Below are 18,570 nucleotides of genomic sequence, written 5' to 3' on the forward strand. Positions count from 1 at the left end.
TCCCAACAAGATAAGAAACTTTTCCAGAGTTTTCAGACAGCTAAAGCTCACATTAAGAAGAAGAGGTCTGCAGGCACGGCAATAATGTGATTCATTTTATTCATTCCAGGAGAGATTCCCGACCTGTTCCCAGACGATGAGGTTGAGAACATCATTGGCAGCATGAGGCCAGAGGTCCGTAGCTTGGGATTGATGGATACGAGAGAAAACTGCTGGAAGTTCTTCATCGACCGCGTTCGCAGGCAGCTCAAGGTGAAGCAGACAGATAGGACAAAGGCTCGGTTGTTTTGTTTTTTTTATTTTTTATTTTCCCCACTACTGTGAATTTCTAAAGTAATCATCCAGAAACAACCGTTCTCAGTGGCTCCCTTCCAGGGGAGAGAGTTACGCATTAATCTTCTTCGCTGAGTTTCGCCCATGTTTGATCTCCATCCTTTCCTAATATCGCAAAAGCTTGCCACCTCACACTCTAATTTACCATTCCTAAATAAAAAAAGAAAAAAAGAACCTCTCAAACTTAGATAAACATCTGGCTTTATGAAGGAGCTTCTCCCCAGACAATTTTCTTCCCTGACACTTTCAGATGAACTTGAATACATTGGGAGGCGGCGGACGTCATTATAAATCACCAGCATGAGCAGAAAAGCTGCCGTTTAGCTGCAGATAATTTCACCGACGTGTAGTCGCTTTGTTCCCCCTGGGGAGGGAGAGCTTCCAGAGGGCTGCTTATCCTGTCATTATTATAGCATACCCCAGCACATCCCCCACCCCCAGCACCAACCTCTCTAGATTGGGGAGTGAATAAATAAAGAAGGCATTCCCATGGGCAATCTTCTAAAGAGTGCATTTCTGACTGTTTAGTTATTTCTGTTTAAACTGCTTGTCTGGGTGGAAAGGGCACTTTCCCAGAAATGTTGGCAAGCTTCAATCATTGCATGAAATGTGCTGAGGGTGTGTTTCAGCATGTCGCGCGGGGTGTTGAGCATAAATTGCCAAACTAGGACACAATTTAACATGCTTTGGGAAGTTTTTTGATGAGTTGCTCCCAGTGTATGGGGATGGGTTTGAGGGGTCAACAAGGGAAATGGGGTAGCAGGATCCTCGGTACTAATTGGCGGTCAATCCCTTCGCCACACACTCGGTGACAAATATGCCCAGAAGAAATGATTCACATCTTATTTGGACCTAATTTGGTACACATGCAGACCAGCAATGGTTATGTAAATGATTCAATTGTGTGTGGGTGCTCTCACATACCTACTGATTCCTACATAGGGCGACTGTGCCATCTGCACACTCCACATGCTGACAAATTTCACAATATGACCTGTCTTGCAAACCAACAAAATGGATCCCTATCAACCATTGCTGTGTTGGTAACGTTGTCTAACTCCTCAAGGGGACTTCTTCTGTGTCTACTAACCTTCACTTAGGCGTTTCACTAACTTTCAGACAATCTGTGTATTGGCTCGTAACACCGTCCCTCTACTTGTGATGCCACCTTTCAGTCTCTCAGAAGTAGTGTTCATTGTTGTTTTTCTATATTGAATATTTTATATGTAATGTAGTAAAGCAGGCTCTGTGATGACCTGTCCAAGGTGCATCGCACATTTCGCCTAACGACTCTGAAAATGGGCATTAGACCCATCGTAACGCTGCAAGGATAAGCGGGTATCGACGATAGATGGATGGCAATAAAATGGGAAATATGCCCATTAGGGATGCAAGTTATCAATTAATGGGTTAATCTAAAGTTGATTAACCTTATCGATCGACTAGTGATTAAGTGATAAATGGATATTTTCTTAAAAACCTGAATTTTCTCTTGTATGAAAAGAGCTGACCATCTTTTTATTTACATTCCATAACAAAGAGGGGTAAATTTTTCATATGCTTCTATTAAAGAAATTAATAAAATCCTTACATTTAAACTTTTTTGTGTCAGTTCTGTTAAAGACTGACTGACTAAACACATTTTCTCACAATATTAAAGTTGGACATATTTATAAAATATATTAAAACAAGAGCCACTTAAGTTGCTGAACATAAAAAGAAAAGATGAAACTTAAGTGTGAGAGTTTATATTTCAAAACAGTAGACCGTTTCTCTTTCCCATTCTTGTATGGTCCTGCCATCTTTTTTCCTGCGTCAACTGGCTCCACTTAAAGATGACCAGCGACTCCCTCTTCTGGATGGTGGCTGAACTACAACACTGAAAGAAGGTTTAAACGGATGTTATTAATCGATTGGAATACATTTTAATCTAATAAACCTTTAATTGACAATAAGTAGTAAGTTGATTAAATGTCTATTAACAAACACTGAAAAACGTACACAGTTTTATAACATTATACAACAAATATGATTTCTTTTCTCTGTGGTTTGTGGAATAGTGTACAAATTGATTACATATTTGAAAGTACACAATATGATGTAAAATAAGTGTAATAATCAAAACTGCATAATATTAAGACCAAAATCTGTGTAGCAGACAGTCCTGTATTTTTGTTGCTAAGGTCGTCGAACTGTTTCCCCGATTGCAGCAGTTTAAAAGGTTCATGGTGAGAGTGTGATGAACTTCTGCTGAAAGAGAGAACAAATATTTTTCCTTGGGCCTTTGAATCTCACCTCCTGATTAATAATGTAGTCTAAAATTAAACTTCACCCTGATCCCACAGATACTTTTATAAATGGGTTCACTGAATATTCCATGAGGGTTGATTAAACTTTTCACCAGGCACCTCCACTTTTTCTTCTTCCTTTCCAGCCATAAGAAGATAATACAAAGACTACAGATGAACTCTTGTTTAAGATGTTATAGAAAAGCCTTGAATTAAACTCCACATTCACTGCTTTTTTTTTCTCTCCTCTTCCTCTGAGCTGAGTGATTACCATCAGCAGTGTCTCTGGGTGTGCCTTCTGCTTGTTTGTTTCTTCAGTTTGAATTTGTCGAGCATCTGGCTGAGTGTCTCAACAAGCCAGCTGTTAGTCTCCAGCAGTGAAAATCAGTCTGACATATCCCACAGCTCTGCACACCCCTTTAATCCACATACTTGATGGAAGCTTTATTTGCCTAATGATGGAGAAGCAGATAATTAATTCACAGTTCTCCATCACCCCTCTTGACCGTGAAGGCGTTATTAGTCTGAGCGCGCCTTTCTTCTGTAAGTCTTCTGTGAATCTACATGTATCCCACCTAAATAACTCAGTGACTGTAATCTATTTGTGTGTCGGAGTTCAACCTGTGATGTCTGCTGCCGTCACTTCCAGGTGGCCCTGTGCTTCTCTCCGGTCGGCAGTAAACTGAGGGATCGGAGCAGGAAGTTCCCGGCCGTGGTCAACTGCACGGCGATCGACTGGTTCCATGAGTGGCCACGGGAGGCGCTGGAGTCGGTCAGCTTCAGGTTCCTGCAGGAGGTGGAGAACATCGAAGTGAGAGAAACTCCCGGTTAAATATACGCAGTACACACAGGAAGGAAGTCACCCACAAAAAAAAAAGAAAGTTCTCCCTCTGAAAATGTAATTTAGAGTGTCAGCCACCGTGACGCAACAAATGCGATGTTATTTTCAAATGCAGACCGAAGGCCACAAAATTAAATTCCACGCCTCAGCCTGAGGAAGTGCAGGCCCTCGCTGCAATCTGCACGGTCCCCCCCCTGCTTCCAGTGTGAAATAACCGCTGACTTTTAAATCACGCAGCCCCAGGTGAAGGAATCGGTGAGCAGGTTCATGGCTTACGTCCACACCAGCGTCAATCAAACATCCAAGGAGTACCTGGCTAATGAGCGGCGCTACAACTACACCACGCCTAAGTCTTTCCTGGAGCAGATCAAGCTGTATCGCAGTCTGCTGGGCCAGAAGAGCAAAGATCTCACCGCCAAGATGGAGAGGCTGGAAAACGGCTTGCAGAAGCTCAGCAGCACATCTGCTCAGGTATTTGCATCTTTAATGGAACCTCTGTTGAAAAATTCATCCCTGCAACTAGACATTTAATTACTTAGAGAATTTTAATTGATACACGTGCAGACAAGTGATTGGTGGAGAAATGCTATACCTGGAAGGGGCTGGCATGCCTACAGTGTAGCATTAGAAGTGGTAAGAAGTGACAGTCAGTCTTCTTAGAGTCAGTCAGAATAATGACTGAAGGTCCTCACATCTTTAATACAGACTTTAACCAGCAGGAGGCAGAACAAGATGCTGTGGTATTAGAAGAGCTTGAAATGTCTCATCAAAGTTAGACGTGTTTCAATTAATTTGTATTGTCCTGACTTTTTTTGGTGATACAAGTGGAAGCCCATGCTTCTCATTAAGTGATACAAAGTGCCATTGCTAATATTTAGTCTGTATTAATGCTAATTATGGAGCATTCCTAAGTAGCATAATTAGTTTCTGACGATGTTTCTGTGTTCCAGTTGAAAGTCAGAGGGATATGGTAATGGATTTGTTCAACCAGCCTAACTAATTAGCAATTCAAGCATTTAACACAAACACAAACATTTTTGGTTTATTTTTCAAAATTACCTTTAAAATGTTTTTTTTTTTTCTTAATCAATATTAAAACCATTCAAGGAAATAATTTTTGTTTTCATGACACACCAAAGCAAGTTGAAAATCTCTGTTGCAATGTTGTTTTAAAATACCCACTGCATTGCTGCAACCTCCACACTCTCACCAAACGCTCCACCCCCAATCCATCCTACAACCCTGGTGTCAGGAATAAAGAGGATTAAGAGTGCACTTTTCATTCATCAGTGTGGGATACAGTGATGCCTGAATGCATTGCAGAGCTGAAGGCAATAGAAACACTTTCCGATTTGTGCCGCATAACTACAACGGCTCTAAAATCCTTTTGTAGGGGAACTGATGTCACATATTAAGATAACATTTCTTAAGAAACATCTAAAAACAATTTGAACAATACAAATAAATACAGGACCACACAATAGTTACTTATTCATTTAATTTTTTAATCGTACAGAGATGTGAAATATTCTACAAGTTTGTGACAACAACCTTGTCCCTAAATTATAATTTGGGATTAAAACGAGCTGCAAGCTGTACGTGAGTGCTCTAAAAGGCACTCATACACAAGACGGGAGTATGACAACCATATAGAAGCTTTAATAATGATTAAACTTTAAACAGAATAGCAGCTGTCAAAAATCATTCATATTCCTGGTTACGCTGTTTCTTCTGAGTAAACTGGTAAAATATTGTCTATCACTTGCCAGTAAAACTTGTTATGGCTGTTTTGTTGCAGGAAGATCATTAAAAGTTGTCTGGTATGTTTTCCAGAAGAAGGCACTAATGGACCATCCATCCATTTTCTTTACACCCTTGTCCCTCAGTGGGGTCGGGAGGGGTGCTGGTGCCTATCTCCAGCTAACGTTCGCCAGTCTGTCGCAGGGCAACACAGACTGCCATGCACACACACTCACACCTAGGGACAATTTGGAGAGACCAATTAACCTGACATGTTTTTGGACTGTGGGAGGAAACCAGAGTACCTGGAGAAAACCCACACATGCACAGGGAGAACATGCAAACTCCATGCAGAAAGACCAGGAATTGAACCCAGAACCTTCTTGCTGCAAGGCAACAGCTCTACCAACTGCGCCACGGTGCAGCCCCTGCACTAATGGACCTCCATACTATTACAGATGCTGGCATTTGAAGAAGAATTACACCTATCCAAATTAACAATTAGTCACATAATGTATTTATTTCATCTCTTGACTATATAGTTGCCTTTATTCACTCACATGTCAATAACTGAACAGCTACATTTTGAGGACTAATCCCACCATGTCATCAGTTAAATTGATAGTGGAATCATAAAGACCCTTTAACTTGTATTTTCTACTACATTTCCCATATAAATGCCCAATTAATCTTGTTTATTTTTTAAACCCAATACAATCAACCAGTAAAACCTTCAAATAAATCCCAATACTAAATTATTAAAAAGACAAATAATACCTTACAAAAGCATTTGGACCTCCTGGTATTTTACACATTTGTTCTTGTTAGAACCCAAATTTAATGTTGTTATTTTGGGATTTGGTTTGTGATAAACAAACAAAAACAAATTGTGAAGTGACTGAAAGATAATATATTGTTTGCTTTCAAATAAAAATCTGAAAAGTGTGTTGTGCTGCCCTGACAAAGCCGTCCACATCTGGAGACGTGCAGTGTTAGGTTTGTCTCCCACCCGAGCTGTGGGTCGCTGCCACTCCTCCAGAGTTACCAGAGCCTTTTATGTGCCTTGTGAAGATGACTCAGTTGATTAAATTTCATTTTGGGGTTTAAGTGAAAAGAGAGCTGGATGGAAATACTTGTCACACCTTTCAGATTTATATTTGCAAAACAAATCAAGAACTACGTATGATCTTTAACAGCTATCATGTGATATTTAGGGTCACGTCAAAGCCTGAGAAAATTAATTTAGATGTGTGGTCACAATTTGACTAAATATATATATAAAAAACAATCAAGGGGTGTAAATACTTAACGAAGGCATAACATTTTCCATCTTACATTTGCGTATGACTTGACGGCACATAGATTTGCAAAGCTGTTTGCAATGAAGAGAGCAAGATTAGTTGTATGAAATTATGATTTGCATAAGGTAATGTTTCCATCTTTAATATCCACACCTGGATCCATTTGTTCTAATGTTTACCATCTCTGCTGTTTGCCAGAAGAGGACTATATGAATAATGGAATGCAAAGTCTGAGTGTGAAGCAGTCCTAATTATAGTGGGCCCGCTATCCTCTGTGAGTTAATGCAGAACCAACTACACAAACACAGTTTCACTTTGGCATAACATGCATCTCTGCTGCTTTGCATAAACAGGCCCACACATTCCCACCCGCACAAAATCACACATGCATAAACACCCATTGCGCATAAGTGACGTCGGTGCTGAAAACCAGAGTGTCCTGTTTTCTGTTTCCCCCCATCTCCCATTTACTGTGGAACTCAGCTACCACATATACATTATATATATAGGGATTATTATGCTAACTGGGGAGCTATTTTAATTAGAGAGCGCACCCTTTACAGCAGCAGGCCACCATTAATGCAGCCCGTGTCTGTTAGTGCATCCACACCAATGCCTGGCCTATTTGAAGTATTGTTGTTTAACATTCTGCACAAGAGGATCTGTTGATCACCAGGGGCTGCCTTGGTCATGGTAAACAAAGACCAAGAGGGTTAAAGCAAGCCCTCTATATGTGTGTGTGTGTGTGTGTGAGTGTGTGTAGGGCACTGTGAACGATCCTGTAGCTGTTTATGAGTCATGAGCTCCCTTGGGAAAACATTAGTTTATTTATTTTTTCCTCCTCTTTGTGCAGATACTGTCCTGCCCTCGGCTGCTTTAATTTTGATTTATGTTTGGATTTGGTAGTCTTACCACAAACGGCTATAAAAGATGGAGTGTTATAAGTCATCAAAGTGAGTTGCAAGAAATTTAATAAGGAAGAAAAGGTATTACCACGATTGTTAACCCTTCGCAAGGACTTCAGATTGTATTAAATCCCATTCAGATTAAGAGCTCATCATTTCACACACCCTAATATAAACCACCTCATGTTAATCTGTATAGCCTATGAAATGGTGTTAAATGTTGGAAGGTAAAAATAATGCTCTATTCTACGCTACATCAGGCAACTTTTTTGTTCCACCTTTCTAACCACATATGCTAGCAATTAATATGGCTACATTTACAAAACTGCTTGCATTCATATACTCACCAGCCACTTTATTATGCCTGTTTAGTTGCTTGCTAACAGAAACAACAGAAACAACAAATCCATCAATCCCTTTGCGGCTTCCTATTGCTTAAAAAAAAGCCTTGATGAAGTTCAAAGGGAGCATCGGAAAAGTGAAGAAAGGGAATTTAGTGACTGTTACGTGACACTGTTGATCCCAGACAAACGGGCTTTATAATTTCATGAACTGAAATCAGCTGAAATGTTCATGCAAAATCATGTCAAGTCAAATATATACTTTGGGAACAGAAATGCCTTGTCGATGTGGAAGTTAGAGGAGATTGGGTAGACTGGTGCAAAATAATAAAAGAACAAATACTAATTTCAACCAAGGTATGTAAACTCTCAGGTTGAACCTTGAATGAACCTTGAAGATTGGCTTTTGTCTGTCTACAATTTACGAAAGTCTCACCAAAATTGGACAGTAACAGGTTGCAACAACATTGAGCGTTCAAGTGGATCTTAAATCCAACTGTGACATTCAGACTGCAGGGTCAGTTTGGTTTAATCAACAAGGAAACATGAATCATTAGTGGTTTTGGTGGTGGTTTAATGGTATGTAGGATATATTTTTGGCACACTTCTGACTTCCAAAACCAAGTCTACCTGAGTGACGTTCCTGACCTTCTACATTACTTTTATGACACTTTGTTCACATCACACTCCATCCTGTCATTGCTTGGTAGGGTTTCCCATGGCACATTTACCTGGGTCAGAGGTCACATACACACCAATTTAAAGACCTCAAAGGCACACCACCACCAAATGTTCTGCATGTGTTCAAACAGAGCTGTATCTGTTTGGTACAAATTGAATATTGGTCACTGAAAGCAGTTTAATTAAATCTTTCTAAGTACAAAGTTGGGTCGGGTAACTACGGTTTGTGGCTGTTTCCAGCACTTGCATCAATTTATGAGAGCAGAACTCTTAATACTTCAGCCCAGCAAAGCATTTCAATTTCATTATACCAATTTTCCGAAACATTTTGAGATGGTCCCTCCCAGTTCCATCATGACTATCTACCAGTGAACAAATCAAACTCTATAAAGACATAAAAGAAGTGAGCTTAGACTTTCAGAACTTGATTTGCCTGGACAGAAACCTGACCTTAACCTGACAGAACAGAGAACAAAGCTTCTCTAAGGGCTTTGTAGAGCAGAGGCTGTTTTACCTTAACGGGGTGTTGGGATAACAACTGTTAAACTCTAAAGATTAGGAATTAGATGCGACTTGGGTTCATATATGTGTGAAAACAGACTTTTTTCAACAACTTTTTGTTTTTTAATAAGCCCATATGTATATTTGATCCAACTAATCTGACTCTTATAATGAAAATATAATTTCCGTGAGCTTCGTAAGCTCCCCTGCAGACGTTTGTGTGATATTGTGGTTTCTGTTGTGAAAACAAAGGAAGTAATATCTTTTCTAATGGTATTATTTTTCTCAATATAGAGGGATGTGTAGCACCTCAAACAAAGAGTTGCAGAAACGGCAGTCCTGGTGGGTCTTTACAGACGGTAAAGCTTTACCCTAACGGGTCAGAAACAGGAAGCAGCCAGATGTTTCTTTGTTTCATGAATGAAGCTATAGATACAATGTGAGCCACTCGGTGAAATCTCCAACTCTGCCCATAAGCTATCTCATGCATGGATGAATTCGTACAGTCTGTTGCCGTGGTATCAAATATCTTGCCCTAAGAAACAGTTGTTCCAATTTACATTTACAGCAACAGGGACTGAGTGTGGGTTGTCTCATAAAGACAGTCGGGAGCAGAGAGACTTTTTGTTTTGTTTTGTTTTTGTTTTCCTCTGCTTGGATTTCCATCTGCAGCAGATAAACAGAGAAACGGCTCAGGTGTACTGAATATCACCCATGTCCTCCACCAATTAGTGTGTCCCTGTTTCCCCTATCCACCTCCTTCCTTTCTCCCCCACTACCTATTCATCATGTTGATGGCTCACTTGGTGATGGTCTCATATTCAACCAATTCTTTTTTGCATGGAACTGTAGCGAGCCGAAACGGCTGTCTTCCCCCCGGCCTTATTTCCAGTTGGTTAATTAGCTGAAAGACAAGCTGGAAAAACAGTTTGTTTTTATTTCCCCCGTGCAACGGTTTTGATGGAGTCGGACAGCGATGCCGAGGCCCATTTGTTTGGGAGTTATAGGGAATTTGTAACAGCTTTAATTTCTCTTTATGACCGTCCTTGGTCTCTGTTAGTGAGTGTGTGTATTTGTGTACATGTGTGCCGATAGCAGCTCTTGATCCTGAAGCTTTTTTTTTTTATTTTTTTTTTACTCCCCCTCCCCAGAAATCCATGCCATTCATCTTTTCTGTGGCTTTATCTGCGTGGACAGGGAAAGATTTTCTCTACATAATGGATTAAAGGTCACATGGCACAATGCAGCACGGCACAACGTCTTATCATCAAAAGGTTTAGGGCACTTTGTGGGGCTTATTTGTTAGGCTTTCCCAGTCACAGAGTCATATCCATGGCTTTGAACGACTAAGGAGATGTTTAGATTTCAGTTAAATGGTTGCTGAGCTTTGTCAGCAGTTGTATTCTCCACACGACCCAGTGATGATACAATCACCGACAATAAACCATCAGTCCCTCTAAAGCATGTGAGTCTTTAAATGAGATAACAGAATCATTTGCTACGATGAGTTACAAGAGGATTTCCACAATAACAAAAATAGTTTGTTGCTACGTTTTGTGGATTACAACCCTTATATTTAGTGCTGATATTTTACCTGACAAGGTATTCACTGTGCCTTTTTGACAAAGACACTAATATGAACCCCATGCTCGTTTTTTGTTTTCCCCCATGTCTGTACTTCATGCATAAGTACGCAATATGTTTTTTTCCCCTTCTGCATCTACAAGCCCTGCTCTCTACTCAGATTTTTCTCACAGCTCTGTAGATTAACTATAGAAGGTAGTTTTCAAACAGTGATTTATTAAAAGAAAAAAAGTGATCAAAACCAACCATGATTTGTATCGCTAAAGCTAAAGGCACAGGCCATTTCCAATGTGCCATGACGACATTTAAATCTTTTGTGACCAATGCCTCAATTTTCTACAACAGTTCAGCCTAAACAGCCAGAGACCTTATCTTCTCTCTGAGCAATGCACCACACCAGAGAGCTACGTTTGTGTGGAATATCCATAAAAAGGCGTGTAGTGTAGAAACTGTTGCTAATATTGGAGCCCTTTTCAAACAGACATTGGAAAAATGTTTTTTCCTAGTCACCCGTAAGGGAAAATGATCACTAATATTATATCAAGGCTACACATGGACAAGCATTTAGTCATACAGAGAGAATCCAAGTCAACTATTTACAATCCAATTGATCCTCATTACCAAAGAATAGCGTCAAATTCTCTATGTTATTAAAAAGGGCTAAATTCTTTAAGTTTCCGGTACTTGAAGCTACTATCCTGCAGGTTTTAGATGCATCCCTGCTCCAACACACCTGAATCAAATGAATGTCTTGTTACCAGGCCTCCGCCAGATTTCACAGCATCCCGAAGAGGTAATTCAATCATTTGTTTCAGCTGTGTTGGGGCAGGGATCTATCTAAAATATGTAGTTCAGTCACTCTCGAGGCCTGAAGTTGGTGATCCCTTAAAAAAACTCCAGCAGATTGAATCGAGTCATTGACTTGCAGGCAGTATAGCCTCCTGTAGTTTTCTGATCTAGGAAAGAAACCCAGCTAAACGGATAAACTCTGAGCCAGTTTTCAGGTCTGTAAGATGAAAAGGAAGCGCATACAGTTAGTAAAAACTCAAAGGATTGCCCACACCTTGAGCCATTAGTCTCGTTTCTCACTCTCTGACCTCCTGAGTCTCCTCCTCTGATAGGTGGATGACCTCAAGGCCAAGCTGGCTGCTCAGGAAGTGGAACTCAAGCAGAAGAATGAAGACACTGACAAGCTGATTCAAGTAAGAGCAAGTTGAATGCCATTTAAAAATCATTCAGTGGTGATTTCTTACTTTGCTAGCCAGTAGGACTCGTAGATTTAGATCTTTTTTTTTACCAAGCTCATTATTTCTTACATAAAAGTTGCAGTTTTGACCTGCCTTTCTGTTATATTATACCAAACTGACTATATTTACCAAATCCGGCTAATTCTCTGACTAAGCTCTTTGTGCTGCCCGCAGGAGGTTGGGATAGAAACAGAGAAGGTCACAAAAGAGAAGGCTGTGGCTGATGAGGAAGAACAAAAGGTGGCGGCCATTGCTGTAGTGGTCAGCGGTAAGCAGAGAGACTGTGAGGAGGACTTGGCCAAGGCTGAGCCAGCTCTGCAAGCAGCTCAGGACGCCCTCAACACCCTCAACAAAGTCAGTTCCTCTCTTATCTCACTCTCCGCCATGTTTGGTTTGTCCCATCACTCTTTATCTGTATCTTAATTTTTCGTTTCATTTAAAAAAAGATGATGATGTTCTTTGATCTTTTTTGTGGACTTGACTAGTGAGAAATGATTATTAAATCACAGGGTTTAGACGGGCCTTCACTGGAATAATGTTGTCTTTATGTTTCGTCGACATTTTACTTTATCCTCGCATCCCATGCAGGTTTAAGAGCTGGCTGGGGGATTTTCGAAAACACCCTCTGTGTTTAAAAGGTGCTCTCTGTTCAAACAAGCAGAACAGACAGTTCAATCACTGCTCAGAGCTCTCTCCAGATTCCTTAATTAGAATTCTCTGTTGTCGTCTCAAAGTCAGCACAGGTTCTTCTTCCTTTACTCTAATCCCCTCCTTTTTTCACCCCCACTTTTTTCTTTTTTCCCCCCCTCCGCTCAGAAGACCAGAGAGATTGCGCAGTTGCTCAAACTCAATTAAATCACACACGCCTTCTTCTTAACTTTTAAAAATCCCCTCCTCGTTTTCCTCTTCAGAACAACCTGACCGAGCTGAAGTCGTTCGGTTCTCCCGTGGCAGCGGTGACCAACGTCACGGCTGCGGTCATGGTCCTGATGGCACCCGGAGGCAAAGTCCCGAAGGATCGCAGCTGGAAGGCAGCCAAGGTGATGATGGCCAAGGTGGACTCCTTCCTGGACTCTCTGATAAACTTCAACAAGGAAAACATCCCAGAGGCCTGCCTGAAAGCCATCCGGCCTTACCTGCAGGTGAGCCTTCCTGGTGGCTGGTGGGTCGCCAGGCACTCTGCTCCAACTGCTGCTAATAAATCCTAATTTTAGCAGGCCGTGATTATAATGACAGAGGCACATTATGGCTGTCAAGCATTAAAATGACAGCCAGAGAAAATCAAGGAGTAAATTAAGTGTTGCAAATTTAACAGCTGCCCTGATTATGAGGTTCAATGAAGCAGACACGAGGCATGGCAGTGCAGCAGATAACACACACTTCTGTTTCTTCACAACGCTTATAAAAACGTTCATCTTTTCCACTTGGCGATGTTACCTCAACATAGCTGTGTGGAAAACTTTGGACATCCTATAACTGGGCTTTACATGCAAAAAAACCCTCTAAAACACCTCAAGGCTGAAAGTGAGGAGTTGGGCAAATGGTCTTCAATCCAATGTTGGAAACATCTACAGCTACGAGAAACGTCTTGCTAATGCTATTTAAACCAAAAAGAGTCAGACCAAGGATTACAGGGCATGGTGCCCCAACCTTTTAATATCTTCTGTTCAATAAGTTTAATTATTGTTCATTAGATTTTTTTTTCTTATCTAAAAAAATAATCAGTTGAGCTGAATATTAACATTGTGTCCTAATTGTTTCTCATTTTATTTTTACTTAAGTTTCCATTGTGACTACCTTCAGCTAATGTTAACCTATTCAAGCAAATTTTACTGGCAGATATCTGTAGGATTATTGAATATTTTATACGCCGCATTTGCTCGACATCTGAAGCCCCTTTGGGACGCCCTTTCAATTAATCTGACAGCAGCAAAATGTGGCGAATAAAGTCTTAATGAGCACCCCAGTCAGTCTTCCTCCAAAGTCCCAGCTGAATTCTTACCAACTCGGGTCTTGTAACATTTAAATGTCACTTTTTACCTCGTCACATATCTGCCCTGCCTCTATTCACTCACAGTAATAGATTAGTTGCAGCATTCCAGGGTGGCTCACATGTTTTGTTTTTGCTCTTTATGTTGAGCTTAAAAATATTCCGAGCATCAATTTGTTGTGGCACAAATAGACACTGCCAGTCAATCCCCCAGCCTCACATTGTTTGTGTGTTTGGCCAAATTGTAATTGCGTGACGTTTTATCATTTTGTCAATGTTACAATAATGAAAAAAACAGATCAAAATATCCACCAAGTAAAAACACAAGACAATGAGTCGACAAAATAAAATGCTAGATGTGCAATGTTTTTTCTTATTTAAAGTTAATTATCTAGCTTAAATTTACAAAGTTATGAGATAAGGAAATAATACACTATATATATTTTATGTGTTTTTAGTTGTTACACTTTGTCTTGGCATTTTGATTTCTCCAGTTATCTAACTCTGTGCTGTCCAGTAATCCTCCTTTTGCTAACTAACACCTTTTCTATCATCTTTAAAAGGCAAAAATATTTTAATGGTGATCTGACCATCCAGCTTTGATCTGAGTACTTGTGTTCATCATAAATTTATGAAAGAACCTCTATAGATATCTTCACCTTTTTATGTGTGTTAGAGATTTGTTCGTTTTGCAGTTAGCAAATTACAAAAATGACCTTCACAGCACAGCAGGGGGAGCAAGTTATTGGACTGTAAATAAATTTCATAAGGGGACTTCTAATGCTCAAGAGAAAACTAAGATTCCACAAATAAAGTTTTTTTTTTTATTCAAATACATCTTTATACATATAACTTTATGTATAAAGTTACACATAACTTTTCATTAATTAATTTCGCAGCCAGGGGTTAGTATGCATGTCATAAGGTTGTAATGTTGGGTCCCTTCTTATCCAAATAGCTAAGTGTCCATGGACAAGACATTTAGCCTCACGTTCCCGCTTATGTCCTCACCATAAGGATATTTCACTAAACTGTTGCATGTAATGGATGCAAATAAATCCCTTCTTTAAGCTGCTTCTGCTTGTTTACACATCACCAATGGATCCCGCCATGTTCTACACAGATTAAGACACCTTTCCTGAACAGCACCGAATGTTCAGCTGGGTAAACATAAAGCACTTTGCATAAAATGCATATCATATATCTCCTATTCTGTTTGAGGTGGGCTTTTTTTAATGCATTAATGAATATACCAGCATTATTTTTTTATTTATAATCCCCCAACACCAGAGGCATCTGGCTGAAATCCAACGGTGTTCTGTATTAATATACTTCACCAAAGTCTATTAAAGGTGAGAATTAACAAACTATCAGATGACACAAGGCAAAGTGCTGAGTTGTGTTTTAGCCTCAAGACCTGCGACCGATTGTCTCATTAGCCTTCTGTCAACCCTACATCATACCACTCGGCCTAGAGTGGCTTTACTTTTACATGAGTCACTACCTATCTTGGTGGCTTGGAGCTGTAATCACAGTGGGTTGACTTCAACCCCACCTTGCTGCCTCGGGCCTTTTAGATATTGGCCTGAAGGCATCAAGTCCCAGCTTGAAGTGTGAAAGAAACATTATCCCAATTGTAGAAAAAAAAGAAAAAAAACAGCTTCTTTGTGGTTATGGTTTAAAATCCAAGTAACATCAGGGATTTAAAATAGGATGCATCATCCTGGGCAAAATGGAGAAAAGGAATCCTGGTCATGAAAATAAAAAGATCTTTTTTTTTTAGCAAAACATCTTTAATTGATTGTATCTCAGTGATTACACTTTATAACTCATATAAAGTCACTCCAGACTTTAAGCAACAGTGCTGCACATTATAAATGTTTTTTTTTTCTGGTTCAGGTTTGGAGGAGAGCATTGGACCACCTGTTCCTCTACTAACAAATTGTAATTCTTACACCAGTTACCCCCATGACATGGCGCATGTTTTACCTCGTACCACTCGACTGTAAGCCTGTCAATTTTACTGGATGATAAATTATCCCAATAATTATTGTGAAGATTATTAAGATTAATTATTGTTTTTGTGAGACCATTTTCAAGTAATGGCATAACAATAGAAGTTTGGTTTCTCAACAATCAATAAACATTCATTTTGTACTTAACACTGGAGCTGGAAGATATTTTAGATATCCAAATCAAATTAAAACATGACAACCAATAACAGTAAATTAAGCTGGAGAAAAAATATTAATCAGAAAGAAAATTATCAAGCTCATTTGACTTTTTCATGTGATTAATTGCTTATTTCGACTTGATTACAATAAAAGTTAAAGTCCAAGTTTGAGTTATTCTATGTACTTAATATTTCCATTGAGTTTAACTGATTTTATTAATGCATGTCAATATAAGTTCTTTAAGGAGTTATTTTTACCGTAAGTGACGGGGTTTAAATACCACCAGCAAACTAATGAATAAGTCCTGTTGGATAACACTTAACACTTTGATTTGTTAACAGTTGTTAACACTTTGATTTGTCTCTATTGCTCTATAGGAAACAACGGGAGGAGAATATTTTCCCCAGAAACCTACTTTGGTTCCTGCAAATGATTCTTATGTAACAAATGACATGTTTACCAATCCTGACCAAGGTGGAACGTCGTTTCAAACCGTTCTTCGTCCGTTTCGGTTCCCTCCAGGATCCAGAGTTTCAGCCAGACCTGGTGGCCTCCAAGTCTTACGCAGCCGCTGGTTTGTGTTCCTGGGTTCTAAACATTGTCAAGTTCTACGAGGTTTATTGTGAGGTGGATCCCAAACGCCAAGCTCTACGCAAGGCCAACGCTGAACTGGCTGCTGCGCAGGAGAAGCTAACGGCCATCAAGAGGAAGATCAACGTAAGTTGGATTAATGTCGGGAATAATAAAGTTGATTTTCACGGCGGTACGTTGTGATTAAATTTCTATGGAGTTTAGAGAAACATGTTTTTCTTTATCCCTTTTTTCAGTTCTTTCTGTCCTCTGTGTCTTAAGTTCGACCTCCTTCTCTTTCATTGTCTTTTCTTCATTTATTTATTAGACTTTCTCTTCTTCCTTCAATTTCTTTTCTTTATTGAATCTTTCCCTTCACATATCCTTACTTCTGACTCAGTGTCCTTACCTATGTCCTTACATTTTTTTCTTTTCTTCAACCAATTATTCCTGATGACTTCAATCCCTTCCTATTCTTCATTTCTTAAATTCTGGCTTTCCTTCTTTGTTTTTCTTTTTCATTCCTGTGTCCTTCTTCCATGTTTGTCAAGTCTTGGATTCTTGCTGGTTCTATTTCTAAAGTCTGGCTTGTATAGAAATGTCTACTATAAATGTTTGGCGTCTTTGGAACTTAAAAATGGAAAAATAAACTACCAACTCTTTTAATTTGATTCTGAAAAAGTCAAAAGTCTGTTTCAGAACACTGACTTAAAACAGACCTCTTTTTTTTTTTAAAGAAAGTTTTGGTGTTAATGTTGCAAATCGTTGCTGTGATCCTTGAAGGTATACTTTTATTTATGTTTTCCATATCATCACTCCTACGAGTCAATATCCAGTGACAGTCGTTAAAAAAAAAATCTCTCAACTTTAGTTTTGGGCTGACTGAGAGTTGAATAATGACTTGTGAAAGGTAGACAACGCTGCCTGATTTGCGAGACATCAGCGAGGATCAACAACTCCATCAAACCCCGAAGATACGCAGTATATTAAGAATCTGATGGCGCACAGATAAAATGGAAACAACCACAGGCTGTGTGAGCGGCGGCAGAAAGTCAGGATATGAATTATTTTATCAGCCTTTGAGTGACAGTTGACACACAAGCTCTTCCAGTAATTATACACCGCCAGCTTTCCATCAATACAAAGCTGGTGTAAGTGCTTTAAAAGGCTTTTGCTGTTCATTAATCTAAAACCAAATCCATCACTCCCCCCCTCGCCGTAGAAAAGGCAGCTGTAAATAATTGTTGCTCAGTGGTATTTGACATTCAGCTCATCAGAGGTCCGGAGAGTCTCTCAGCGGAAAGTGACGCCTGTGACTCTTCGGCAGATGTGGCTGCTTACATCAGAACCCGCGGAGTGCGGCGCGTCGGCTGTTAATAAGATCCAGCATGACTTCTTGCTGTCATTTTTCAGCCTTCAGTCAGATCGCCTGAGCAGAGAGTGGCTTTCGGAGCCAAGGGGAATTAGCAACCCTCAAGCTAATCTACTGAACCTGTGCTTCTCCGCCGATTAATCCTGTTTGTCCTTGTTATAATTGCTTCCATATGCCAATAAATCCAACAAAAGAGGAAAAGAGGAAAGTTTTATCCAACTTGTCTCCTCCCTCCCCACATCCAAAGCTACTTTTATAAGCCCTTATGTTTTACTTGACTTCATCAACAAATTAATAAGTGCCTAATATGTTTTCTTCTCTCTCCTATTCTTTGTGTGTGTGTGTGTGTGTGTGTGTGTGCGTGCGTGTGTGTGTGTGTTTGTTTGTTTTTTTTAAGCACCTTAATGAGAACCTAGCCAAGCTCACGGCAAAGTTTGAGAAAGCCACTGCGGACAAAGTGAAGTGCCAACGGGAAGCAGAATCAACGGCTCGCACCATTTCACTGGCCAACCGCCTGGTGAGGAGGACGGATGCAGGATAACGTAGAGCACAGGCTAACAATGAACACACCAAAAACACAGGCTAACAACGAACACACCAAAAACACAGGCTAACAACGAACACACCAAAAACACAGGCTAACAACGAACACACCAAAAACACAGGCTAACAACGAACACACCAAAAACACAGGCTAACAAC

The 18,570-nt window shown here is 39.9% G+C and overlaps 1 protein-coding gene across 1 annotated transcript in view; it reads left to right on the forward strand.

Moving 5' to 3' along the window:
- dnah9 (dynein, axonemal, heavy chain 9) overlaps nt 1–18,570 on the forward strand; it is a 173,313-nt gene that overhangs the window by 88,389 nt on the left and 66,354 nt on the right. Inside the window, exons 52-59 of the mRNA XM_016676322.1 lie at nt 110–252; nt 3,271–3,432; nt 3,700–3,933; nt 11,637–11,717; nt 11,937–12,116; nt 12,674–12,904; nt 16,449–16,643; nt 18,266–18,385. Coding sequence (XP_016531808.1) covers nt 110–252; nt 3,271–3,432; nt 3,700–3,933; nt 11,637–11,717; nt 11,937–12,116; nt 12,674–12,904; nt 16,449–16,643; nt 18,266–18,385 — 1,346 coding nt within the window. The remainder of the gene's footprint in view (nt 1–109; nt 253–3,270; nt 3,433–3,699; nt 3,934–11,636; nt 11,718–11,936; nt 12,117–12,673; nt 12,905–16,448; nt 16,644–18,265; nt 18,386–18,570) is intronic.

Source organism: Poecilia formosa, unplaced genomic scaffold, assembly GCF_000485575.1.
Source record: "Poecilia formosa unplaced genomic scaffold, Poecilia_formosa-5.1.2 Scaffold4, whole genome shotgun sequence".
NCBI lineage: Eukaryota > Metazoa > Chordata > Actinopteri > Cyprinodontiformes > Poeciliidae > Poecilia > Poecilia formosa.